The sequence below is a fragment of the Aspergillus ochraceoroseus genome (assembly GCF_002846915.1).
Source record: "Aspergillus ochraceoroseus IBT 24754 chromosome Unknown P175scaffold_3, whole genome shotgun sequence".
In the NCBI taxonomy this organism is placed as follows: Eukaryota; Fungi; Ascomycota; class Eurotiomycetes; order Eurotiales; family Aspergillaceae; genus Aspergillus; species Aspergillus ochraceoroseus.
This window is the reverse complement of record NW_024468478.1, coordinates 2,288,289-2,313,862: the sequence shown is the minus strand read 5'-3', so window position 1 is coordinate 2,313,862 and position 25,574 is coordinate 2,288,289. Positions and strand designations below refer to the sequence as shown.

At 50.9% G+C, this 25,574-nt stretch overlaps 6 protein-coding genes across 6 annotated transcripts; 4 read left to right on the top strand and 2 right to left on the bottom strand.

Annotated features, from left to right (window-relative positions):
• Positions 1–371: 371 nt before the first annotated feature.
• Positions 372–6,683, top strand: P175DRAFT_0435392 (uncharacterized protein; the record flags this gene model as incomplete). The annotated part of the gene is made up of 4 exons (XM_040893725.1): positions 372–5,475; positions 5,525–6,016; positions 6,070–6,185; positions 6,252–6,683. The coding sequence occupies 4 exons, from the start codon at positions 372–374 to the stop codon at positions 6,681–6,683; spliced, it is 6,144 nt and encodes a 2,047-aa protein (XP_040753467.1).
• A 507-nt stretch (positions 6,684–7,190) lies between these two features.
• On the bottom strand, positions 7,191–8,650 carry P175DRAFT_0477930 (uncharacterized protein; the record flags this gene model as incomplete). The annotated part of the gene is made up of 2 exons (XM_040895341.1): positions 7,191–8,005; positions 8,113–8,650. 2 exons carry the CDS (start codon positions 8,648–8,650, stop codon positions 7,191–7,193), a joined length of 1,353 nt encoding a protein of 450 aa, XP_040753466.1.
• Positions 8,651–9,149: 499 nt separating this feature from the next.
• P175DRAFT_0508935 (uncharacterized protein) lies at positions 9,150–10,883 on the top strand (the record flags this gene model as incomplete). Its single annotated transcript, XM_040898395.1, has 3 exons — positions 9,150–9,338; positions 9,398–9,784; positions 9,837–10,883. 3 exons carry the CDS (start codon positions 9,150–9,152, stop codon positions 10,881–10,883), a joined length of 1,623 nt encoding a protein of 540 aa, XP_040753465.1.
• A 185-nt stretch (positions 10,884–11,068) lies between these two features.
• On the bottom strand, positions 11,069–12,481 carry P175DRAFT_0434688 (uncharacterized protein; the record flags this gene model as incomplete). The annotated part of the gene is made up of 2 exons (XM_040893679.1): positions 11,069–12,214; positions 12,263–12,481. The coding sequence occupies 2 exons, from the start codon at positions 12,479–12,481 to the stop codon at positions 11,069–11,071; spliced, it is 1,365 nt and encodes a 454-aa protein (XP_040753464.1).
• A 2,376-nt stretch (positions 12,482–14,857) lies between these two features.
• Positions 14,858–16,696, top strand: P175DRAFT_0436324 (Zn(II)2Cys6 transcription factor; the record flags this gene model as incomplete). The annotated part of the gene is made up of 5 exons (XM_040893796.1): positions 14,858–15,056; positions 15,105–15,345; positions 15,399–15,930; positions 15,981–16,469; positions 16,526–16,696. 5 exons carry the CDS (start codon positions 14,858–14,860, stop codon positions 16,694–16,696), a joined length of 1,632 nt encoding a protein of 543 aa, XP_040753463.1.
• A 969-nt stretch (positions 16,697–17,665) lies between these two features.
• On the top strand, positions 17,666–25,290 carry P175DRAFT_0492673 (putative polyketide synthase; the record flags this gene model as incomplete). The annotated part of the gene is made up of 2 exons (XM_040895908.1): positions 17,666–18,310; positions 18,370–25,290. 2 exons carry the CDS (start codon positions 17,666–17,668, stop codon positions 25,288–25,290), a joined length of 7,566 nt encoding a protein of 2,521 aa, XP_040753462.1.
• Between the last annotated feature and the right edge of the window lie 284 nt (positions 25,291–25,574).

The window sequence follows — 25,574 nt, the reverse complement described above, 5'->3', positions numbered from 1 at the left end:
CCGAAATAAAGCCTCATCCCTTGGGCCTAAATGATCCCGATAGGGAGAGTTGTTCTGGAATGACCAGAGGATTTGGGCGAGAAGTATCCCGTCGCACGAAGGAAGTAGGTGCTGGCCCTATACAAACATGAGGACTTGGAATCCTTGCTAGAAAGCGTGCTGGTTGCGTTTAGAATACCGGAATCACTCCTGATATACGAGTATTGAGTAAATAAAAATAGTCTTGAAGTCGTTATGGCGGTATTCTCGCCTTCCTTCCCTGCTTCGATCAGTTCCATCTGAGAGAATCCAACATGGCTCAGGATGAAGAGCCATCCGCCGTCTCGCCTGACATCGCTTATCCTTCAACAGCTATTCAGAACGATATGGACATGCCTTTCTCATCTTTTTCGGACTACTCGCCATGTTCCACGGACATTCTACACCTTCGTCACAAGGGCATGGAACTTTCCCTACCAATCCCAGATATTCATTTTACCCTATTTGAGTTACAGAAGAATGCATTCCTCTCGTCGGACTGGACCGAAGAAAATTGGTCCTCGCGTCTTGCGATGGCATTCGGCTTTCTGGAGTTTTTACTCAGTCAAGACCACATCTCTGAGTCCGCGTTTGCATGCATTCGACGAGCGTTCGAATGTGAATTCCTCGGGGATGAGGGTGAGATACACTCGCTGGTTGTCGACCTAGCTACGAGCTCCGACGAAAGGGAACGATGGCTAGGCATCTACTATAGACTGATAGAAGCTAGCGGTGATAGCTTCCAAGGGTCAGACGTACATATGGCCCAGCGTCTGAGTGCTCTTTTTGAACGCGCAAAGCGCGTTGAGTTTCAATTCATGGCCGTGTTTGGCGGCCAAGGGGATTCAAGCCGGACCTGCGCGCAAGAACTTGCAGGACTCTATAGAGCTTACAAGCCCATGCTTCGCCATTTTATTCGTGTTGTAGGGTCTGATCTACAAAAGCTTTCTGCCCGGCATGAATTTAGCTCATACTATAAGGATTGGCGACTGGACCTTGAAGAATGGGTTACCAATCCTAGTAGTATCCCCAGCCCCAACGTCATTTTCCCGGCCCCTGTGAGCGTTCCGGTCATTGGAGCTCTCAGTCTTGCTCGATATTGCGTTATTTGCCATCTGATGGGTATTAGTCCCGGCGATTTACGGTCGTTATTTCAAGGGACTACTGGTCATTCGCAGGGAATTTTGGTTGCCCTTACTATTGCGCGGTCTGAATCGTGGAGCTCGTTCTATCAAAATTCCCAACAGGCCGTACAGATATTGTTTCGGCTAGGATGGGAATGTCATCATGCTGCACCTTGCAGTATGGTCCCAGCTGCACACCTCAGCGGGCTCGATGAAGGGACTGAGCCTTCATATATGTTAAGTGTGCGTGGTTTGGAAGAGGGTCAAATGCGAGCTATTCTGGACGATCTTAACGCCAGCTTGACGCGAGATCAATGGCTTTATATCGCCCTAATAAATTCATATGACCAAGTTGTTATAGCCGGCACAGTGGCGTCTTTATTGCATCTGGATAGCTATCTCACCAGTCTGTCCGGTTCTGAAGAAGGCCAAACCCGTGTTCCTGCCAGTATCCGAAAGCCTTCCATTCAAAAGAACTTCCTCTCTGTTAGCACGACTTTTCATACCTCCTACCTTACACAGGCTGCTGAAGCTGTAAAAACCCATCTTTCCGATTTTGTAATCGATCCACATCACTTGGGAATTCCAGTTTATCACCCTCGGACTGGTCAAGATCTACGGCAACAGACTACTAACATCCTGCCTACTGTCATAGATGCCATTGCCTCTGAACTTTGTGATTGGCCTTGTGCACTGGCAGGCCATGATAAACTCCAAAGAACCCCAATATCGCACTTCATTGTTTTCGATCGTGGTAGTCTGGGATTATTGGTAAAACGAGTTAGGGAAGGTTGGGGCGCTCGGGTTATCCAGGGAGGCGATTTGGATTCTCGAGACCCTGAACTCGGCACTCTAAGAGACCTATTGGCGCCGAAACTTTTGTACACATCGAGCAGAATTCAGGGTTGGGGACAGCGTTTCCAACTACGTTTGACAACAGCGGACCCTGTTCAGCTGGAGACGCGCCTGGGCCGATTGCTGGGAGCATCTCCTATCATGGTGGCAGGAATGACCCCAACAACGGTTAACGTTGGCCTTGTTGCTGCTATTATGAAAGCAGGATATCACGCTGAACTTGCGGGGGGCGGTTTCCATGTTGCCTCTCAGATGGAAGCAGCTATTGATGAACTTGTTCGCCGTATTCCCCGTGGGCGAGGCATTACGTGCAACTTGATATATGCCAACCCCAGAGCTATGGCATGGCAAATTCCTCTGATTCGTCGTATGGTACGAGCTAAAGTTCCAATCGAAGGATTAACGATCGGTGCTGGTGTGCCTTCCCTCGACGTTGCCAGCGATTATATCCGGACATTGGGTCTGCGGCATATTGCGTTCAAGCCTGGATCAGTATCTACTATCCGGGCCGTCGTGGAAATAGCAAAGGCCCACCCTGAATTTCCCATCATCTTGCAATGGACCGGGGGACGCGGGGGAGGTCATCATTCATTCGAGGATTTTCACGCACCTATCATCACAACCTATCCCCTCATTCGGCAGCATTCTAATATCTATCTTGTGGCCGGAAGTGGACTTGGGAATAGTCAAAGTATCTATCCTTACTTAAGTGGCTCCTGGTCAGCTCAAATGGGACATCCCCCCATGCCATTTGACGGAATACTATTAGGAAGCCGTATGATGGTAGCTAAGGAGGCAGGAACTTCGCCGGCTGTCAGGACGATTATCGGCAACGTCCCCGGAGTACCTGACCATGAATGGGAAAAAACATACACGGGTTCTGCAGGAGGTGTTATAAGTGTTAAATCAGAAATGGGGGAGCCGATTCATAAGATTGCTACCAGAGGAGTACGGTTTTGGGCCGAAATGGACAAAACCGTCTTCAACCTACCGAAGGATAGCAGGTTGGCATATCTCACCAACAACCGCGATTCAATTATTCAACGACTGAATTCAGATTTCGCGAAGCCATGGTTCGGGCGCAATACTCACGGGGATGTTGTCAATCTCGAGGATATGACCTACGTTGAAGTCCTTGAGAGAATGATTGAGTTAATGTACATCCATCATAGCAAACGCTGGATTGACCCGTCCTATATCGATTTCACCATGGAAATTGCAACTCGCTGGTCCGAGAGACTGCCTTGCACTGATAATGACTGCGGAGACCTGCCTCTTGAACTCCTCACAGAGTCACCCGATTCGTTTCTAATTTCCTTTAGCAATACTTTCCCAACAGCGGAGGATCAGCTCAATCCCGAGGATGGTTGGTTCTTTCTGATGCAGTGTAAAAAGCCAGGCCGAAAGCCCGTCAACTTTATTCCTGCCCTGGATGAAGACTTTGAATACTACTTTAAAAAAGATTCATTGTGGCAGTCCGAAGATGTTGACGCTGTGGCTGGGCAGGATGCTGAGAGAGTCTGTATTCTACATGGTCCCGTGGCAGCCCAATACTCTAGCGATGATGGTAAATCAGCAAAGGAAATACTGGACTCAATATCGGCTGGCGTTGCAAGCCTTATGCAAGAGAAACTCTGCACTCACGACTTCATGTGTAGCCCAGAAAGCGGTTTGGTCACCCCAGTCTCTTGGTCCACGACCTCTTTGGCGGGAAGAGACCTTATTGATGAGATATCTTCTTCATTTACTTCACTTTCTGACGCTCCAGACGACGACTCCTTTCATTCCGGAGGGGTCAGTATTGGGTCCTCTAGCGGGTTTCCGGCCTGGCTGCATGCAATACTCGGAAACCAGAGTATACTACAGAATCATACCCGCCACAGGAACCCGTTTCGCAAAGTTATGCAAGTCACCCCTGAGGCGTCCATTCATTTGGATCGAGATCGTTCAGAGGTGCATGTCGTATTACAAGATCCGTGTGGAATCACCTCATCCATTAGAGCGGCATCCCCGAATGGGAGTGACCTGCGAATCGACGTTTATGCACCTAAGAAATCCGATCCATTAACCCTCTTTTACAGATTCACCCAATCGTGCGGCGTATCGGGGTTGAGCGAGGTTATGGAAGAGCGTAATGAGAGGATCAAAGCATTTTATAGCAGACTTTGGCTTGGACGAGATGTGGATTCTAATTTATGCGTGCCGGATACATTTCACGGAACTTCAATGCAATTAACGAAGCCGCTTCTTGATGGTCTGGTGCAGACTATGGCACCGGCCTTTCTCAACCACCGACTCATGGTAACGGACTCGGGAATTCTACCGATTAGCACAGGAATCATCATTGCCTGGGAGGCCATAGTCCAACCACTGGTTCTACGTGAGATTGGCGGCAATCTTCTCCGGCTAGTTCACTGCTCAAACATGTTCCAGTATTGCCACGGGGCGAACCCACTAGTTGTGGGCGATGTTGTGAGATCTGAAGCGAAGGTGCAGAGTATCTATCCGGATGATGCCGGAACCGTGGTTGTTATAGAATGTTGTATCATTCGGTCAGAAAAGCCGGTGTTGACAGTAACATCAACCTTTATATTCCGAGGGCCCTTTTGCGATTGGAAGAATATAACAGCATTCCGTCGAGTAAAAGAACCTGAACGGGCTCTTGATGTTTCCTCCAGGCTGGACGAGTTGGTTCTTCTGAGTCGGGAATGGTTCCATTTGTGCAATGATTCGATGAGCCTTGTTGGAAAATCAGTGACCTTTCGCATTGAAACACTTACAAAGTACGGGGAAGACGGGGCGAGGAGTATACATGTTACCGGAAACGCCCTCGCTCGGCTGGACGGCCTCAAGCACCAGCAAGTTGGAGTTATAAACTTCAACTGCGAACAATGCAGCGGAAATCCTGTCATAGACTTTCTTGAGCGGAGAGGGAGATTGTCTGAAGCTCAAACAAAATTCCCGACACCTGGATGGAGCACTCGGCTCTCAATGGAGGTGCGGATGCCGTTGAACAATCAACCATATGCTGAATTGTCCAAAGACTACAATCCGATTCACACCTCATCCATCTTTGCGAGTCTAGCTGACAACCACGGAACCATTTGCCATGGAATGTGCACTTCAGCAATAACAGAGAGAGTACTGGAGTACCTGGTTCTGGAGGGAAACAGGGAGCATCTGCGTCGTTTCGAGGCTAGGTTCACGGCAATGGTGATGCCGGGAGACGAGCTATTGATCCAGTTGAAACATACAGGCATGATTGGAGGGCGGATGTGCTTCGATATTATCGCGGTGCGCAAGAAGACCGATGAACTTGTGCTTGAAGCTAATGCGGAGGTTGAGCAGCCCAATACAGCATATTTGTTCACGGGCCAAGGTAGCCAAAGTAAAGGGATGGGAATGGATCTGTATAGCAAAAGCCCAAGAGCAAGAGCTCTATGGGATGGTGTAGACCAACATTTATTCAACGCTTATGGTATGTGTCACTGCTACAGCTCAGCATTCTATGATTGACAATTCCGCAGGGTGGTCCGTTTTGGATATTGTACGAAACAACCCGAAATCCTTGACCATCCACTTCGGAGGCTGGAAAGGACGGGGCATTAGACAACGGTACTTGGATATTACCAGGGGAGTGCAACTCGCAGACGGAAACCTGGTCCAGAAGCCTGTGTTAGCTGAGCTTACCCCGACTTCTACCTCGTACACATTTACGAACCCTAAAGGCCTACTCTATTCAACGCAGTTCGCACAGCCGGCTATTTTGTTATTCGAGGCAGCCGCCTTTGCCGAGTTGCGCGCTCAGGGGTATGTGTGTGATAGAGCCGTTTATGCTGGACACTCCCTTGGGGAATTTGGGGCTTTATCAGCTCTCTCCGAGACTATCCCGACAAGTGCTCTCGTTGAGTTGGCCTTTTACCGGGGGGTAATGATGCAGGGATCTGTGCGAAAAGGAGACCACCACGAAGGGCCAACATATGGAATGATGGCCACGAACCCTAAACGCGTGGGGAATTGTAGGTTCTGAAGACATCGCAGCTTCCTTCACGACGGCTAATACCCAATCCAGACTTCTCCCACGATGCATTAAGCTTCATTGTCCAGACAGTTGCCTCTATGAGCAATGAATTACTCGAAATTGTGAACCTCAACGTCGATGGTGAACAATATGTGTGTTCCGGAACGGTATGTCTTGAATGTGCCGTGAATAATACGTGGCTTTTCAGGCCCTAATGAGTAATTTCTATCCAGACAGCAAATCTTTATGTGATGGGCAAATTGATCGACCACATAGCATCAGCGCCTGATGGATCTCACCTGGTTTCCGAATTTATGAAATCCCGCGACACGACAGCTAGCGAACTGCATTCTGTGATCAGCACTCTCATCGGCCAGGGGAAATCACTCCCACGAAATATCGAGCTTCAACGAGGAAAAGCCACCATTCCCCTGCAAGGAATTGATATACCTTTTCACTCCAGCCATCTTCGTACCACAGTGGACAGATTCCGACAATGTCTTTTACGCCCAAACTTCCTCGTCGACAACGTTGACGTGGAGCAGCTGGTAGGGAGATACATCCCGAACCTGATGGCGAAACCATTCTCTTTGGAGGAACCGTACATTCGTGAGGCCTTTGAAATCACGCAAAGTCCAGTATTGGGTGAAATCCTCGGAGTTTGAGCTTTGTTTTGTTCTTTAGTGCCATTTTGCTGGATATCCCCAAGAAACAACCCGCTCCTGCATGAATTAGATATATCAATCCAGTGGAAGGAGAACTGCTCGAATATCAATAACTATCTATCATAGCGCAAGTACTACTGATTTGACTCACTACGGGCGGATATCCGAGATACTCAAGGCTGTTCGTGTCTCATCTATCACTCTAGCGGATTCTACTCCTACCACCCCCATTCTTGGACACGGAGCCCCAAGTTGGTGCAGTTGCCATACAATAAAAGACCCGGGACTAATAGGCCTGCTCATAGGAGAGAGGTTCTGTTCTAACTGGAGGCGAGTTGCATGTCACGCCTAGAGTTAGCGTAGTAAGGAACAGAAGCTAATATCAAATTTCTCTCATTGAATATCTACTAAACGCTGCATATGGACGGCAAGAGGGAGACTAGAGGCGAATTGATCATCCTCCGAACTATCTCCTCAACACGTGTAGACTAGATGTAGGCCAGCCAGTCACTCCATCAAACATTTCTGATACTCCTCGTCCAAGTCAGCCAGCATACCGTCAATGTCGAAATACCAGATTTTATGCGAGCGCTGCTTGACATCCTCGTATCCCTTGGACATATCCGAGCCACAACTCGGGTTATTCCATTCGTAGGTCTCGCACACTTCGCGACTACTGCGGACTAGCCACTGGGACCTCTCGTGGCGCACAGTCGAGAAGGCTTTCAATGCTGCGGGAATAGCTGTTGCTTTCTCTGCGCTACGGGCCTCGATTTCCGATCGAACCCGGTCCAGTAAGACCGACAATGCCAATGCATCCTCCACGCCGATGCCAGCACCGGCACCGTGATGCGGTGCGGACGCGTGCGCGGCGTCCCCTGCAATACACACGCTTCCGGCGGCATAGCTAGGAGCAGGGTGGTCAAAGGCATCAAAGACAGCCCACTTGTCCATTGCCGGGGAGAGTAAATCGATGATTGTGCGCACTGTCGGTCCCCACTCTGCGAAAGCCCCAGCTACGTCGTCCTTCGTCGCGGGCTGCGTCATGTTGCGGTCAAGTGGCCAGTCATTTGGGTCCGTGACGAAGGCCACTACGTTCATGAGTTGCTGGCCCGCGACGGGGAAATGAAGGACATGCGCGTTGGGTCCACCGTACATTTGCTGGTTGCGCGCGCGAGACTCGCCCAGGCGGGCAATTGCTTGGTCCATTGGTACGAGGCCACGGTAGGCGATCTTATGCGTATAGTGTGGGTATGAGATGGGATTATCCTTGCCGTAGACGAGTTCACGGACACGGGACTTGATGCCGTCGCACCCGATAACTGCAAAAAAAGATTTGATATGGTTAGGAACCTGGCGTTATGGCCGGGTGCGAGGGGAAAAAAAAAAAAAAAAAAAAACAGGCAGGAGAGGGAAAGGAGGAGGAGACACGCCGTACCAACATCTGCTTCGGCTGTAGTACCGTCGCAGAAAACAAGGCGGATCTTGTTCTCGCCACTGTCCTCTTCAGGGAGCTCATAGCTATCGAGACGCTTCGAGAGATGCACGACCCCGTCTGGGATGAGTTTCATGACCTGGTCGAGGAAGTGGGCGCGATGGCAACCCTCGAAGCCACGGGGTCCTGCATGGAGCTTGTACAAGGTCTTTTCCACCAGGTCATCCCCAGGAGATCCATGTTTCAAGGCATCATGAGTGTACCCATCAATGAACTGCATGTTGTTGTTAGGACAGGCAGGGTCGCCGTTTACCGTCCCTACAGCGGTCACACAGTCATCCAGACGCGCATCGAGTAGAGTCAGGCATTTTCGGGCGTTCGCTGTGAAAGCTATCCCGGCACCAATTTCACGTAAACTTTGGGCCTGTTCGTAGACTTGAACAGAGACCTTTCTGCGAATCAGGCCTAGAGCGAGAACGCTCCCGATGATTCCACTGCCGATGATGGCGACTTGGAAGTGCTCGTTTGACATTCTGGGGTTCTGTTAGGGTTCGACCAACAAGATCCTATTTTCCCTCTGTTCATCAGTGTATCCCAAACATCTATGCTCAAGGCCGCTTCTGTGCGCCTTTTGTAGTAATTCCCATGTCGGCTTCAATATAGCAGTTTATTTGCCAGGCAATCGAGGCACTTGAGATCGAATCTAGTCTGGCGGAGAATTCTGTAGGCGCCCTTTAGGAACCGGCACCTCACACACACACACACACACTTCCTAGTGGTTTCACAGAGATCCTAGCATAATGATAATGCCATTCTTTGCTTTGATTCCGATGTGAGACAGACGTTGAGCTGGCAGTCAGGGAGAATTTCTGTTGTATAACCTTATCCACTACCTTTGTCTCATCCTCCTTCATCTTCCTCGCTAGCCCAGACGGTATCTCTTTTCCCCCTCTAAGTGATTCTGCGTTCTTTGGCATTCTCGTGATTATCGCATAGCTATGGCTTTGAATGACATTACTCCTATACCTGAGATGCCTGATTCGGCGTCCAACGCTAAGGATGTTGACGATGAGGAAAAGCAACCGCAAAATGAGGCGAAAGAAGCCGTCAACTCCAAAGATTTTACGCTAACTATCAAGGGTCGTCTCGTATTCTTCACGCTGGCAGTTTTAACCCTGATGGTCTCCTTGGATGGGACGTCGATTTCTGTCGCTCTTCCGGTAATTGTGCCCTCCCATATACCAAAGTCGGTGCAGCTACACGGGCTAATGATGGTTAGACAATGGCCCAGGAGCTAGGAGGTAGCGCCATGGAGGCCTTCTGGAGCGGCACTTCATTCCTGCTCTGTTCGACGGTGTTTCAACCCAGCACGGCTACCATGTCGGACATATTTGGTCGCCAGCCAGTGATCCTCATCTCGCTGGTGTTTTTCTTCGCCGGAGCCCTGGTAGCTGGTTTGGCAAAAAACTTCACCCAGATTCTTGTTGGACGATGCATTCAAGGTGTGGGAGGAGGCGGACTCGCTGTGCTCTCGGAAGTTGTCGTTACGGATCTGGTGCCACTTCACCTTCGAGGAAACTACTACGGGGTGCTGAGTGCTATGTACAGTCTGGGGTCGGTGTTAGGGCCTGTTCTAGGTGGCGGGTTTTCCGAGAATGTGACTTGGGTATGTCGCCCTGCTTCAAAGTACAGGTTGAGGACGTCCTAACAACGTGCAGAGGTGGATATTCTACATCAACTTTCCGTTTATTGGAATCGGCACCATATTAGTCCTTTTCTTCTTCCGCCTCACGATACCGGAAGGGTCCCTCAAGGCCAAGTTCAAGCGGGTTGATTATATTGGGACCATCCTCTTTGTGGGCAGCATCTCGTCTTTCCTCATCCCCCTCTCTTGGGGTGGTGTCATGTACTCCTGGGGATCCTGGCGCACGCTGGTCCCCCTGATAATCGGGCTCGTCGGTCTCGTGAGCTTCGTTATATACGAATCACTAGCACCACAACCAATGATACCACACTCTATCTTTCAAAACCGGAGTGCCGCGGTTGCGTTTGCAGCTAGCAGCCTACAGGGTCTCATTCTCTGGGGCGCGCTTTACTATCTGCCGCTCTACTACCAAGCTGTGCGTGAATTCGGGCCCATTCTCACGGGAATCGCGCTCTTTCCGCAGACATTCACCGTCGCCCCTTCGGCAATCATGTGCGGGATCATAATCACCCTCACGGGCCGCTACCGCTGGGGTCTATGGGTTGGTTGGGCCCTCTCCGCCGTTGGGCTAGGGCTACTATGCATTATTCGCGTGCATACGAGCACAGCGGGCTGGATCCTGCTGAATATCCCCAGTGGCTTGGGGCTGGGAATCTTAACCGCGGCAATTGTCTGCACTGTTCAAGCGTCTGCGACGAATAAAAATCTTACCGTCGCCGTGGCTATGGTTGTATTTTTCCGTGCCTTCGGACAGGCCATCGGTATCGCGGTAGGAGGAGTTATTTTCCAGAACCGAATGCGCCATGAGTTATTGCGGTATCCAGAGTTGGCGCCAGATGCAGAGAGCCTAAGTCAAGATGCAGCGGCACTGGTCACGGTGATTCAAGGAATGGAAGGTGGCTTGCCCAAGGAGCATCTAAAACAGGCGTATACAGATAGCTTGCGCATCATCTGGGCGTGTATGTGTGGTGTTGCGGCTGTAGGACTTGGATTGAGTGGATTCGTGAAGAAGTACGATTTGAACCGCGCCTTAAAGGGGGATATTCGTCTTAAGGAGTGAGTTTACAATGTGCATGGCTGTTTCGATTTGGCACTGTATTTCACAAAGGACAAGTTTACATCAAGTACATTCATTGACCTCGGGGACCTGGAGTATATTTTCCACTAGTACCTGGTGGTTTGAGTGAGAATAAGGCTTGCAATTCATGGAACTCGCTCAAGAAGAGAGAGAGGAAATACGTAGAACTACTCAATCGTTTCTACTAATGAGTTCCAACATTCATCCTTCTTCAGCAACTCCATCTCTGTCCCTAGTAAACAGACCACAGCATCCAGCCCTACTCCCCCCCATCCAGGGCCAATATACATGCCCCCGGGTAACGGTCCAAAGGTCGGTCTCCTCATAAACTCCGGCTTCCCCAGTCCTCCAAAAAAAGGTAATTTAATATGCGCTACAGAAGAGCAACTGAAATCTGTCCGCGGGTCAAACGACCCGGCGTACGCGATGCGACTTTTATCCGTCTCTCGAGCAATCAAACTCGCATACGCCCGCACTGCATAAGGGGTCGTATGCTCCTGCACACAAACACGTAGCCTAGAAGCGAGATTCGACAAGGAACTCCGCGTTATCAAGGACACTGGGAGGCGAAGGTTAGCCGTCCGGACCATATGGCCCATGTACGCCGGGCTGAGGTTCATGGCCCGTCGAAGGTCAGTGGCGCGGGTTAACTGCGACGTCTTTTCTTCTTCTTCTTCATCATTATCAGGGCCGCTGGAGGTCTGAAACCGGATCAGGGCTATGCGTTGCCAGCAGAATGCGGTTAGGGCATCGTTCACCGAGACAGAGGTGATGGGGTCAATAAAGTCCTCCGGGTGACTATTTGCTTCCCGGCAGATATGTACAATTGCTTCCGGAGAAAAATGTAACCAGTACCATTTGAACTGAGCTAAGGTATCTGTATCTAACTGGGGCGGGAACCGCTCGGGTTTCAGCACAGAGAGGCTGTCCGGTAGCGGTTCTTGGTCGGGGAGCAACGGGATGAGATTGCGCCGGTCGCAATTTCCTAGCTGAATTTCAGGTTTTTGGATATCTCCTGGGGGTGAATCCATAAGGCGTGCCAGGAGGCCGGCCATATGAAATATGCCTGTGGCATCGATGATGTTATGCTGGGCCGCGAGATCGAGAAGCAGCCCTCCCTGGATTAAGGAGGCCTGGATTTCGAGTACGGGAGCAAGACCATCTTGTGGGTAGGTCAGTGGAAAGGCAGGCCGAGGAGGAGCCAGGAGAGATCCTGGAAGCATGTAGGAGGGTGCACGAGCAGCACAAAGAGCAGCATATGAAGGGAGAGTGTCGGAAAGATCACGGATGTGGAGAATCTTGCGTTCTATTTCCTCCGCATTACCAGCCTCTCCTCTGGTATCAGTTGGAGATGGAGCTACCCAGTCCTCGATGGTAAAATAGCCAGAATGCCCTGCGCGAACTTGCTTGTGCACGACCTGGCCTCCAAGAAAAGGAAAGGCCGCGAGCAGGTGTTGGGTCGCGGATTGAAGAGCGGCAATAACAGTGTCTCTATCCGAATCAGAGAGAGAGAAACAAAACAGAATGTGAGTATAGCTTTTGAGAAGAGGCAATTGACCAAGAACGTCTTGAAAAGCCATGTTCCTTATGTGTCACAGTGTTCAAGTTTCCACATATCTATCATCCTGCCTGAAATCTACGGGAAATGCCTCTGATATGAGGCCATTCAGTTCAACTACAAGACAACTGTGCGAGAGTTACGAGCGGATACCAGAATATGTTGTGTGTCGACATGAAACAAACTTGAAGAGAGGAGGGTGTTTAATACATTTTCAAGTCGCTTCCGGAGTACTTCGGCCTCATTAGCCCTTCCAGCGCCAGATTTGGTGTTTGCAAAGGTCGTCCCTGTGGCGCTGGCTGGAACCGCAGATCATCAATAGCGAGAATCTAAGAGAAATCGACAGGCCAAAATCGAAGCTGGCCAGATCGGGGCCCACTATGTATATCTGCACGGCTTATCCCATTGTCGCATCATACCGAGCTAGGAAAGACACTAAAATCTGTAACTGACGGAAGGAAAGGAACAAAAGTGAGATTCGATGGGCTTGCTGGGATCAGGGAAGCAATGCTCTCCAGAGTACGCTCCTACTCCTTTGAGTTATCGACAGAGGTAGAGAATAACCGCAAATTCACCAAGTTGCGGTGACCTTCGGTCCCAATTCAGGTCGATCCGGTGTCGAAGTTATGCAGAGCAGATAGAATATGTATGCGAGTAATCGGCATCAGCACGGTAGTAGAACTTGGAAAAATCGAGTCATTCTCCGCATATCCATCTTTACGGAGTCCATTTAAGTTTAACTACCCCGATTCACTAGTTATCCTACCCATAGATAACCAGGACTTGAGAGCTTTGACGTCCTCATGGTGGTGATGAAATCACACCCTAGTATGATCGACACTGTGTTGGCAATCCCTCGAGCCTCTCGATGACTTCGAGGAACTACCATTCGGGACCCGTCCGCTAGCGAATCGAGATCATTGGAGGTCGGCAGGAGGCCGGATGGAGAATACGACATTCCATTTCCTGGTTCACGTCCGCTTCCACCCTATGGCGCTTTGGGGGGATCCTAAACAAGAAGGAGATGATAGCCCTTGTCTCACCACGTAGATCCCTTCTGTCCCTCCCTTGTGTCTGTCTCTGCGTGTGGCTTCATCTACGGTGTTACCATATGGGGTTATTTACTGCCCATGCGAGTCACCATGAACCGTCGCCCTGATACACGAGCCATCGATCCCCCAGGGCAGTAACCGCTTAATAGGTGGATTAGATGTACCAATGCACCTCGCCTATGGAGGTACTATTATAAACCAAAGGGAACGAGAATGCATAGAATTGTGGAAACTTAACATGATGTTTGCCCTCATCGGTACTCATTTCTCGCAGTTTGCGTCCTTCAATCGAGTACACCATCCAATTAGCATACAGCCAAACAGGCCTGATGCTAGAGAGGCGCTTTGCTCCTGCAGAAGATTGACAGGACCCGCTGTGGGAATATCCTTTTAATGTGATGGCGCAGCTCAAACTCCACCATCTCCTGTTGTGGCTGGCTGAACGAAGCTCACCGAACCTACCGCTCTAACAGGAACCAAAAGAAAGATACATCCCCTCGTGTCTGATAGGAGAGAAAGGGCAATAATAGTTGGCCATAGTGGCTCTCGATCTCCCCCTCCATTTGTGATTCTAGTTCTCCGCCGGTTCAGATTCAAACCACTGACCTCATCTCATGTACCTGCCCCCCCCTGGGCAGTTGATGACCCAACTGGGGTACACAGAATAGTTTATACACGATCCCCCCCTTTGTTAGCTCCTGCTGCTACCTCATTTAGTAAAGCCAATCTGCTTCTGTAGACCTAGCAGTAACCCGGTTGCTGAGAATTGCTGTCGGTGTTGGGCTACACGATCTGCATCCTGCATGCCGACATGCTACTACTATTACGTCTGCTGTTCTCTCCGTTCAACACGTTTCCAATGGTGGCAAACAGGCTGCTACATTTACATTGACTCGCTTTTCCGAGCATGTACTTGCTTTTTGCTTCTGTGCAGGCTGGTTAGAGCGAATCTTGCCTCCCTACTGTTCTCCCCTAGGCAGAGTGATCATCGTGGGAATTAGTACGATACATTGCATATGAGCTTAATGGTGAGAATGATAGAGAATTTTGTCCATTCGCTTTGGGTACACTTTTCATATCCAATCCCATCTCTTTGCTTTGCCCGCGTATCCGCCGTGTGGAGAGAAGAAAAGAAACCCATTATTGTGATTTGATTTGGATTCCTATCGGCTATCGTTGCAAGTGTGTCTGATCGCTATTATTGAATTGTCTGCACTCAATAAATACGAGGTTGTATCCACAGACGTCAAGGTCCCTCGTGAAGTCCCAGCTCACAGGAAGCTCATCGCATCTTCACTTGAACACGCCCACGGATCCTTACATTCGGAGGATCCAGGAGACTGGAGATGGTATCTTCCCCAACTGTACCGCGCCAACGCCCCGGTTCAGCGTGTGAAGAATGCCGTCGACGCAAGGTTCGATGTGACCGGCAGCGGCCGCAATGTCAGGTTTGTTACGAGACTGGCATCGAATGCAAGATCAGTACCACACGATTACCACGCGGTCCTCGAAAAGGACAACTACGAACGCTTCGGACTCGAATCGGTAGGTTTCGACCTTGCCAGGTCAAGGTACACTTGCTAAAATCTGCAGCCGCTCTTGAACGCTGTCTCGCCGACCAGCATCCAGAAATCAACCATCAAATGGCTACACTTTTCGATGGACCATTGCTGGACTGTGACTCAGAGGACGACCCCTTGCGAGATATGAGCGCTCTTCGTGAATCATGCACCGAGTCTATCTCCGACGGCAGGCGAACGAGTACAAAGTCTCCCTGCTCGCCTGGCTCACCCACGCAGCCGAGACTTGTCACTGAATTGATGCGGGCAGATCTGTACGTCTTGGCCATGATTTAGCAGAGACGCGAGTCGAGGACTAACAAGCTAGTGACCAATTGTACTTTGATCGGGTACACTCCTTTGCTCCAATTCTGCAACGATGGCGATATCAAGTCTGGGCTAAGCAGTCCAAGAAGCGTGAAGCCCAAATATGCCTTCAGTACGCCATGTGGACTCTCGCGGCCTCACTTTCTGCCCAGTTTCGCGCTCTTCGGGATGTGCTCTACCAGGAAACACGACGAATGCTGGATAAATTAGAGCTCCAAGGCCCTCTGGCCGATGCAAATACAGGGATTGAGCAAGCCCAGGCATGGGTATTGATATGTATATATGAGTACATGCAACTTTCACCGCTTCAGGCCTGGATGAGCGTTGGTCGATGCTGCCGACTTGTCTTAGGAATGCGATTATACGAGCTAGACGACCCAAATACCTCAGTCCTGGTGACGAGGGACCAAGAAACAAAATTGATCGACTGGACGGGGCTGGAGGAGGGCCGACGGACATTCTGGATGGCGTATTCCCTCGACCGATTCATTAGTTGCCATGCTGGGCTCCCGTTTACCTTGAACGAGCAGCTGGTGAGTCTCTGGCCCGCTCCTAACGCTCACACGCGCCGCTGACCGGATAGATCGTGACACGCCTCCCAGCCCCCGAAGAGGAATTCCAGACAGGTCAGCCAGTCCTGACGAGGTATCTACCGGATGTCATTATGGGCAGCAGCAACAACTGCGACACAGATGTTCTGGGCTCATTTACCGAGTATATTGTCCTGGCGACGATATGTGGACGAGCAATCTCGCACCGACAAAAGGCTACTGTTGAGCAAATCAACGGCGATGTCTTCCAGGGATTCTGGAGCCGCCATCAATGGCTCCATGAATTGCTCAATTACCGCATTCAGATACTCTCGTCATCAGCGCACATTGACCCGATGCTCATGTTCGCCCGGATTACAGCGCATACGATGGTTCTTTTTTTGCATAGCGTGCTCGAATCAATCACCTGGAAAACAGGTGATCATTTACTCGGAATCATCCAGGATGAGCGGTTGTGCGTCATGGCAGCTCATGAAGTAGTGAATCTGGTCAAGGTCCAGAGTCAGCTAGGGTATTTCAAAGTACGTTCGTTCCCTTACCTCGAGCGAAGAGAGGGAAAGCAATCTAACGAAGCCAGGTGCATCCCTTGATGCCAATCCCGCTTCTGATGTGCAGCGAGTTCTTCGCAGGGCATACCTACCTAGATACAACCTTCGACAGCATGTTGCAAGAGGTTACGGGATGTCTTCAGGACCTGGACTTGGTCAAGAACCCAGTACATAGTCCGCGCATATCGATCTCTGTCTAAGCGTTCGAATCAAAACGTGGCACAACAGGGCAAAGCAATCTGGTCTATTTCCTTTCCTCCTGTGACTGGATTCATAGGGCTCTAGACTTGGCTGTGACAGGGCACAGCCCATTTTTTTCCATCGTAATCGTGACAACAATGTCATCTATTGAGGTCAACACTAGTAATGCTTGGTTTTCTTCCAGGGGCGTATAGGGTTAGGGCATAGCGGGTTAAGACTGTTACCCCGATATAAAGTTAATAAACTCTTCTTTGATTCAATTCAATGTGCATTCTCAGAGTACGAGGGACGTAAGATTCATCTGATAGACTATATATAAAGGTTAAGCCCTCTATATGAGCCTGTTCTTGTTCACCGGGCTACCTCTCCCATAATTCTCCGGATCGAGGAAGTTGAGAACGGAGGTAAGCCTTCCCTCATCTCCATGACCATCGTTCATAGCCCTCCTCCCAGTTCTACTGTATTCTTATTGGCTATACCCGCCGGAGTATATATACATCTGGCGATGCATCGTGTCACGTCTCCTCATCCAGTCATTATTCGCCAATGCTGATTCCCGAGGAGATTTTCCGACAAGAAAACTCCGGTCGTAGGGCACGTTAGCCAGGTTCATTGTGAGAAGAGCAGAAAGGAAAAGTAGAGGGCGAATAATAAAAGGACCCGAAGAAAAAGCAACTTTGGCTTTTCGCAGAAATCAATGAGGGTTGGTCGAAAATGCAAAACTCGAACCTCGCGGCTACAGGCCTCTCGAACACGGAGATCAGTTCTGTACAGCCTGGTTGCACAGGTCCTTTTATAACAGACAGTCGTGCAGGTATTGCTCTTCCCTTGGACCCACGTCACTGATACGGATTCCTGGAATAGGGGGAAATTATCATGGCAAACAATGTAATGGTATTATATGAGCTACGCCCGGTACCATGGGGACAGAGGCACAGTAGCAACGGCCATAATCTATCTCCATCGTCATGGCCATAGCAAGGCAGCTCCATCCTCCTGCTGGGGGGAATGCGGTCCTTCTTTTCGGTTGCCAATGGCTTTCCTTTGACGCTGATGACTTCCGTCAGCTCCGCACTACTGTCCTTGATAATCCGGAGTATCACTGGATGTTAGACGTGCTTGCTGAGCTACCCAGATATTACCGGTTGGCCTCCACGGAACATCTTCCATCGTTGCAATGCATTTCCGGGGAACAAAAGCTGCGAGATCTCGAACGATGGTTTCGATGCGATGACCTCAGTACGGCAAAGTTTCCGCTGGCGTATATTCAGCTCGCCCCGTTGCTGATGATGACCCATTTCACGCAGTATGGACAGTATCTGCGTTTCACACATCCTCAGTACGTGGAAGACGGTACTATCACCACCGATGAATCCCCCGTGGTGGAGATCGTTGGATTCTGCATTGGATTCCTTAGCGCTGCGGTTGCTTCAGCAGCGGACACAAGGGATCAGTTGCAAGCTCTCGAGGCTGTGGCGATGCGTTTATCGATGCTGTTAGGGGCAATCGGGGACATGAAGGAATTTGAAGAAGGGTACACATCGTTAGCAACGATGTGGAAAACCCCCGAGCTTGAAGGTCGTCTGCCGGAACTACTCCACGCTCATCCAGGGGTAAGCTTTGTCCACGCCATTCTTCTCGTCTTCATATCGAGTACCACTAACCGGAACAGTCATATATCACGGTCCGTTATGATGAAAATCGCGTTACTGTTATGACCCGACGGCAAAGTGTGGCCTCTCTGCAACACGCCCTACAATCTGCCGGCTTCTCTGCAAATCGCGTGGACTTCAATGGGCGCTACCATTGGCCTGGTCATCAAGATACTTTGCCAGCTTTGTTCTCACTGTGTGACGCGCACTGTGAACTCCAGCTTCCAGACGCAAAGAGTCTTGTGCGTCCGCTGAGAGAAAATACTACTGGAGAGCCAGTACGCTGCGGACCACCATTACACCAGCTTGTCCTACGCGCCGTTCTAGCTCAGCCTTGTGTCTGGTTGAAGACTTTTTCCTCCGTACATCAGGCCTATCTCACCAACCCTGAGTCCATTGTTATAGAGTTTGGTCCAGAACGGTGTGTTCCACCGACATTCCTTCCCCAGCTACCTCAAGGAGTCGTCCACTTTGCAGACCTGGACCTTTCCCAAACCCTAAGTCGCGACCATGAACTCTCTGGTCGCCCACCAGCAGAGACCGATATCGCCGTTGTCGGAATGGCCTGTCGTGTTGCTGGAGCAGATGACCTCAATGAGTTCTGGCAGCTACTTTGCAAAGGCGAATCCCAACACCGTGAAATGCCCCGGGAGCGACATGCCGATTACGAAACGCCCTGGCGCCCGGACGCAAGCAAGAAGCCCTGGTTTGGAAACTTTGTGCGCGATATCGACGCCTTTGATCATAAGTTCTTCAAGAAGGTACCAAGAGAGGTTATTTCCCAAGATCCGCAGCAACGTCTCATCCTCCAGGTTGCATACCAAGCTCTTGAGCAAGGGGGATATTTCACGCACCCTCTTCCTACTTCCAAGAACATAGGCTGTTATATTGCCTCTTGCACTGTCGACTACGAACACAACGTGAACTGTTACCCTGCATCTGCGTACGCGGCCACGGGTTTACTACGCAGCTTTCTGGCCGGTAAACTCTCGCATTACTTTGGCTGGCGCGGCCCGTCACTTTGCATCGATACTGCATGTTCCGGTTCCGCTGTTGCATTGCATCATGCCTGCCGAGCAATTATGAATGGAGACTGCACTGCCGCCCTGGTAGGTGGCGCGAATGCAATCACCAGTCCGCTGGCATATGACAACCTTGCTGGGGCATCGTTTCTGTCGCCCACGGGAGCCTGTAAGCCTTTCGATGCCAATGCCGATGGATACTGTCGCGGGGAGGGGTTCGCTGCAATTTACATTAAAAAGCTCTCGGACGCCATTGCAGATGGCGATCCCGTCCTAGCAACCATAGCCGGGACAGCTGTGGAACAGAATGACAATTGTACACCCATTGTTGTCCCCGATGCGCCGTCCCTAGCCGGGCTTTTCGAAAAGGTGACCCGGTGCGCGAGGCTATACCCAAGAGATATTACAGTTGTTGAAGCACACGGTACAGGCACGCAGGCGGGTGACCCGGCGGAATACCGGGGCGTGCGTGAGGTACTTGGTGGGCCAAGGAGACCAGGGAAACTAGCTTTGGGGTCGGTGAAAGGGCTAGTAGGCCATACGGAGGGAGTCTCTGGCATGATTGCCTTGTGCAAGGTTGTATTGATGATCCAAGAAGGGCAGATCCCACCACAGCCCGGGTTTCACTCCCTGAATCAACATATAAAAGTCTCCCCTGACGACCATATCGACATTGCCACAACCTTGAAGTCATGGGACTCTGGATTCCGAGCTGCCTTGATCAACAATTATGGTGCTTGCGGATCAAATGCGTCCATAGTCCTGACTCAAGGGCCGAAAAGTATTGTCGAGGTAACTGGCGGCGTACACGATAATGATGTACCGTTACCGTTTCGATTCTGCGCCTCCGAAAAGGCTCGCTTGCAGGCGTATGCTGTGAAGTTTCGTGAATTCCTCGCTCATCAGACAGAGACAAAGGGCGTGTCCTTGGCGAATCTCGCTTTTCATGTCGCTCGACAGTCGAATCCGAGTTTGAACTGCCAGGGTGTCTTTTGTGCGAAGTCTCTAACACAATTGGACTCCACGTTAGCAGCCTTAGGAGATGGAGACGAGAAACCTCTTGTACGGGTACAAAAGACTGTTCGACCAGTCATCCTTTGCTTTGGCGGGCAAGTAGGCAGATGTGTCGGCATTGATCGAAGCTTATACGATGCTTTCCCCTTATTCCGGTCTCACCTTGACGCATGCGATAGTCTTCTGACAGCCATGGGGGAGAAGAGTATTTACCCCGGAATCTTTTCTGCAACACCCGTGTCCGACACTGTCCAGCTACAAACCCAGCTGTTCTCTCTGCAATATGCATGTGCGCGTAGCTGGATCGACTCTGGACTAAACGTCACAGCGGTTGTCGGGCACAGCTTTGGTGAATTGACAGCGTTGTGCATCTCGGGAGTGTTGTCTCTCCCTGATGCGCTAACAGTGATCCTCCGTCGGGCAGTCTTGATTCGAGATAGTTGGGGCCAAGATCCGGGGGCAATGCTCGCTGTCGAGGGCGATAAAGCTGGCCTCAAACAACACATGGAAGGCTCAGGCGCGAGTATAGCCTGCTTCAACGGCCCAAGAAGCTTTACCATCGCAGGACCCACTCGAGCTGTAGATACGCTGCAAGAGACCTTGGAAAGTGACCCTAACGTTCGCGTTAAAAGGCTTAGTATCACAAATGCGTTTCACTGCTCCCTTGTTGACACCATACTTCCGGCGCTATATCAAGTCACAGACGGTTTGAAATTGAACACTCCGCGAATAACCCTGGAGCGTGCCACTGCCATGGCTGAGAACGGAATTCCGCCATCCACCGTTATAGGAGATCATCTCCGCCAGCCCGTTCACTTTGAAGATGCTGTTCGGCGCTTAGCCACTCAACACGGCCCTTCCGTCTGGCTGGAAGCAGGATCAAATTCCACGATTGCCTCGATGGTCCGGAGGGCACTGGACTCCAGTGGATCAGAGCACGCGTTTCACTCACTGAATATGAGCACGGGTTCTTCGCTGCAGAGTCTCACAGACGCAACGATCGGTCTATGGAAGGACCGTATCTCTTGTATGTTTTGGGCCCACCACCCTCTGCAGAGCAGGGAATACACCCCTCTCGTTCTCCCACCGTACCAGTTTGAAAAATCTCGGCATTGGCTGGAGAATAAGCCGCTTCCCATCACCGCTAGCTCTATGAACGACAAATCCGAATCCCCAGAAGACGAGCCTCGCTTCTCCTTTGTCGGGTATCAGGACTCTCTCCAGCGACGAGCTAAATTTCTCATCCACACAAATCATCCATGGTATATCGAGTCTGTATCGGGACATTGCGCGGCAAAGACGGCACCGATCGCGCCGGCATCGCTGTTGCTTGATTACGCTGTTGAGGCGTTAAGATCGCTCCCCGACAACAAGGGAAGAATCCCAAGTATGCATGATGTGGGCAGCGAGGCGCCCTTGTGTCTGAATCCTAATCGAGAGGTGTGGTTAGAGTTGACCGCCGAGCCAGACAGCAAATATACCTGGAGTCTAAAGTTCCAAAGTCAAGATCGCCAGCCTGGACCGGGCTGCTCCCTGCTACTACTGCACTGTACCGGACGGGTAACCATGCACGATCCCTCCGACGGAAAGCTGAAAGCGGAGTTTACGCGGTACTCCAGGTTGGTCAGCCATTCGCGATGCAAGGAGCTTCTCTCGGACCCGGATGTGGACGATATTCTGCAAGGGCAGAACGTGTATCGTACTTTCTCGGAGATAGTGGAGTACTCCCAGCCCTATCGCGGGGTCCAGAAGCTTGTTGGGAAGGGAAATGAGAGTGCTGGCCGGGTCATAAAACGATACTCCGGACAGACCTGGGCCGATGCCTTCTTGTGCGATTCCTTCAGTCAAATCGGCGGGTTCTGGGTGAATTGCATGACAGATCGTCCGGACGACGAGATCTACATTGCCAGTGGGATCGAACAGTGGATGCGGTCCCCCCGCTATGCAAATCTCGATACACCAAGGCCAGATACTTGGGAGGTATTCGCAAAACACCAACGAGCCGATGGGTGGTACACAAGCGATGTATTCGTGTTTGGAGCCGATGGAGATCTCGCGGAGGTTTTTCTAGGGCTGCGATATTCTCGAGTAGCGAAGAATCTCTTTATACGACTATTGGGGGGGTCAGTTCCGAAGCGAGAGGAAGGGCCAAAAGAAGAGAAGAGGCCGCAGGAGAATTCTTCATCCGCTGATTTAGTCGAGCGTGTGAAAGCTGTTGTCGCGGAATTCTGTGCCCTTGACCCCGATGAAATTCAGAATGATAGCCACTTGGCGAATGCTGGGGTAGACTCGCTCATGGCGATGGAGCTCGCCCGCGAGTTGGAAGAGGCTTTCCATCGCACGTTATCCGTGGAGGAGTTGCTCGAGGCGGAGACATTTGCAGATCTAGTCCGCTGCGTACAGGCCGCTGTAGGTGTTGTTGTTCCCGAGAATGGGAGCCTGTACAGCATCGACAGTGCCACCGTCATCTCTAGCACTAGCAGTGACCGGAAGCCCTCGAGTCCTACTGAGTCTCTCACCAGCGTTTCTGACACCGCTGACTTGAGCCTCCCATTCGAAGTCAGTGTGGAAGCATTTCGGGGGACAAAAGCCTTCACGGATCGGTTCCTGGAAGAGAACCAGTGCAGCGGTCGTCTCCACGAGTTCACCCCGCTGCAAGTCAAGCTCTGCGTGGTTCTTACCCTTGAAGCGTTTGAGACTCTGGGAAGCAATATTCGGTCAGCTCAAGTTGGTGAGCGCCTTCGTCGCATTCCCTTTGATTCTCAACATCAATCTCTGGTCGACTATCTCTACAATCGCCTAGAAGAAGCCTGCCTCATTAGTCTCGACGGGATGACTGCCGTTCGTTCAGAAATATCGGCACCCACTGAATCCAGCACCAGCATCCTCAGCCAAATCGAGAGCGAGTATCCTGAATATGCCGGTGCCAGCAAACTCGCGTTCTATACAGGTAGTCAGCTTGCTTCAGTACTGCGTGGTGAGCAAGACGGGCTGCATCTGATATTCGGCACACCCGAGGGCCAGCAGCTAGTTTCGTGGATGTATGGGGAGGAGCCACACAACGTGGCCGGATATAAACTAATGGCTGAGTATATCCGGCGAGTTGTAGAAAAGGTAGTTTCCTCTGCAGCAGGAGGGTGTGGGCCATTGAAGATCCTCGAAATGGGTGCCGGCACAGGTGGCGGAACGAAGTGGTTTCTACCACTACTAGCTGCTCTCCCGGTCCCGGTTGAATACACATTTAGTGACATCTCCCCGGCATTTCTGGCACAGGCACGACGCAAATTCAAAGATTATCCGTTTATTCGGTACTGCGTTCATGATATCGAGAAGCCGCCTGCGGCAGAGCTGCAGCGAACGCAGCACATTATCATTGCAAGTAATGCTGTACATGCGACATCGAACTTGCAAGAGTCCACGAGGAACATGCGCCAGGCACTTCGTGCCGACGGAGTGTTGATGATGCTTGAGATGACGCAGCCTGTGTTTGCGATTGATCTGGTGTTTGGACTATTCCGTGGATGGTGGGTCTTTAACGATGGACGGACACATGCAATTACCAGCGAGAAACGCTGGGAGGAGGACTTGCATGCAGCCGGATACGGACATGTCGACTGGTCTGATGGAGAGTCGAAGGAGGTTAGTATACAGCGGGTGATTTTCGCCACTGCACAAGGGGAGCAAGGAGAGCGACTGCCTAGCCCTGTCTTGAAGCACATTGAGAGGATGCAGGTTGTAGAAAAGTATGCCCAAAAAGCCATCCAGGGGTTCACTGCTCCCGGAATGTCCCTCCATGAACATTCCACTGAATCAGACAAAACTTGTGTGTTAGTAACTGGTGCATCAGGGAGTCTTGGTAGCCATGTTGTCGCACACCTGGCGACCCTTTCAACCGTCGATACCGTGGTATGTTTGAATCGGATCTCCGGGGAGGATCCATTACGGCGACAGCAGAAGTCATTTGCTGAAAAAGGACTATCTCTTTCTGCCGCGGAGGAAGCTAAGCTAGTCGTACTGGAGGTCAACTCACAATGCACAGAGCTAGGCCTTGCTCCCGATCAATACAAATTCCTGCAGACCAGTGTGACGCACATCATACATAACGCTTGGCCCATGAACGGCGTAATGCCTCTATCCAGCTTCGAACCTCAGTTCCGTGTGCTACGGAACTTGCTGGATCTGGCACGAGATGCCGCGGAAATGAGAGCTCGCCCTCTCAGGTTCGTGTTTGTTTCATCAATAGGAACCGTGGGAGGCGGAGGAGCACTGGAAAAACGAACTCAGATTGAACAGGTAATGGCGAACGGCTACAACGAGGCAAAGTTTGTCTGTGAGCGGATGGTTCAAGAGACGCTGCAGCGATATCCCGAGAGGTTTCAAGCCACGGTAACACGGCCAGGCCAGATTGCAGGCTCAGCTCAAACAGGATACTGGAATACACCGGAGCACTTCCCCGCCATGGTAAAATCTTCGCAAACACTCGGGGTATTTCCTACGCTACAAGGAGAGATGGGATGGACCCCAGTGGACGTGGCAGCCCATGTCTTGTCGGAGCTACTCCTGGCTGAGTCTGACCCTGAAGAAATATACCACATAGACAATCCAGTGGGTCAAAATTGGAGCACTGTGGTAGGCATAATAGCAGAGGAGCTAAACGCGACGACGGTCCCTTTCAAGGAGTGGATTCAGCGAGTGAGGCAGGAGGAGAGTAACAGAGGCGAGAATCCTGCAAGAGTCATGGCAAACTGGTTGGATCAGAATTTCGAGCTGATGTCGTGCCGTGGAGGATTGGATACGCGCGTGGCGAGGAAGCATTCGCGGACCCTACGCGAAATGGAGAGAGTCGGAGAGGAGACGGTGAGGAAATTCATAGCCAATTGGAGAGAAAGGAAGTTTCTCTCGTAATGCAGTTCATCTAGCCTATACTCTGTTCTCCATACCCAAAATATATTCCATTTCTCATCCAAAACGTGCTTGTTAAATCCCAGATACGGTGACTCCTTAGCTTCAGGTACGGAAGCCAGCTGTTACTTGGTCTCCAACACTCTGAGAGCAATCCGATCTAGGTCTCACTATTGATCTCAGCTATACTACTCTTCATATTAGTCTTTTAATGTTCTCATTTGGTGGGAATCAGAGAAAGTTGGATGAAATCATGACCCACGTGACGCAACATCACCACCGCATTC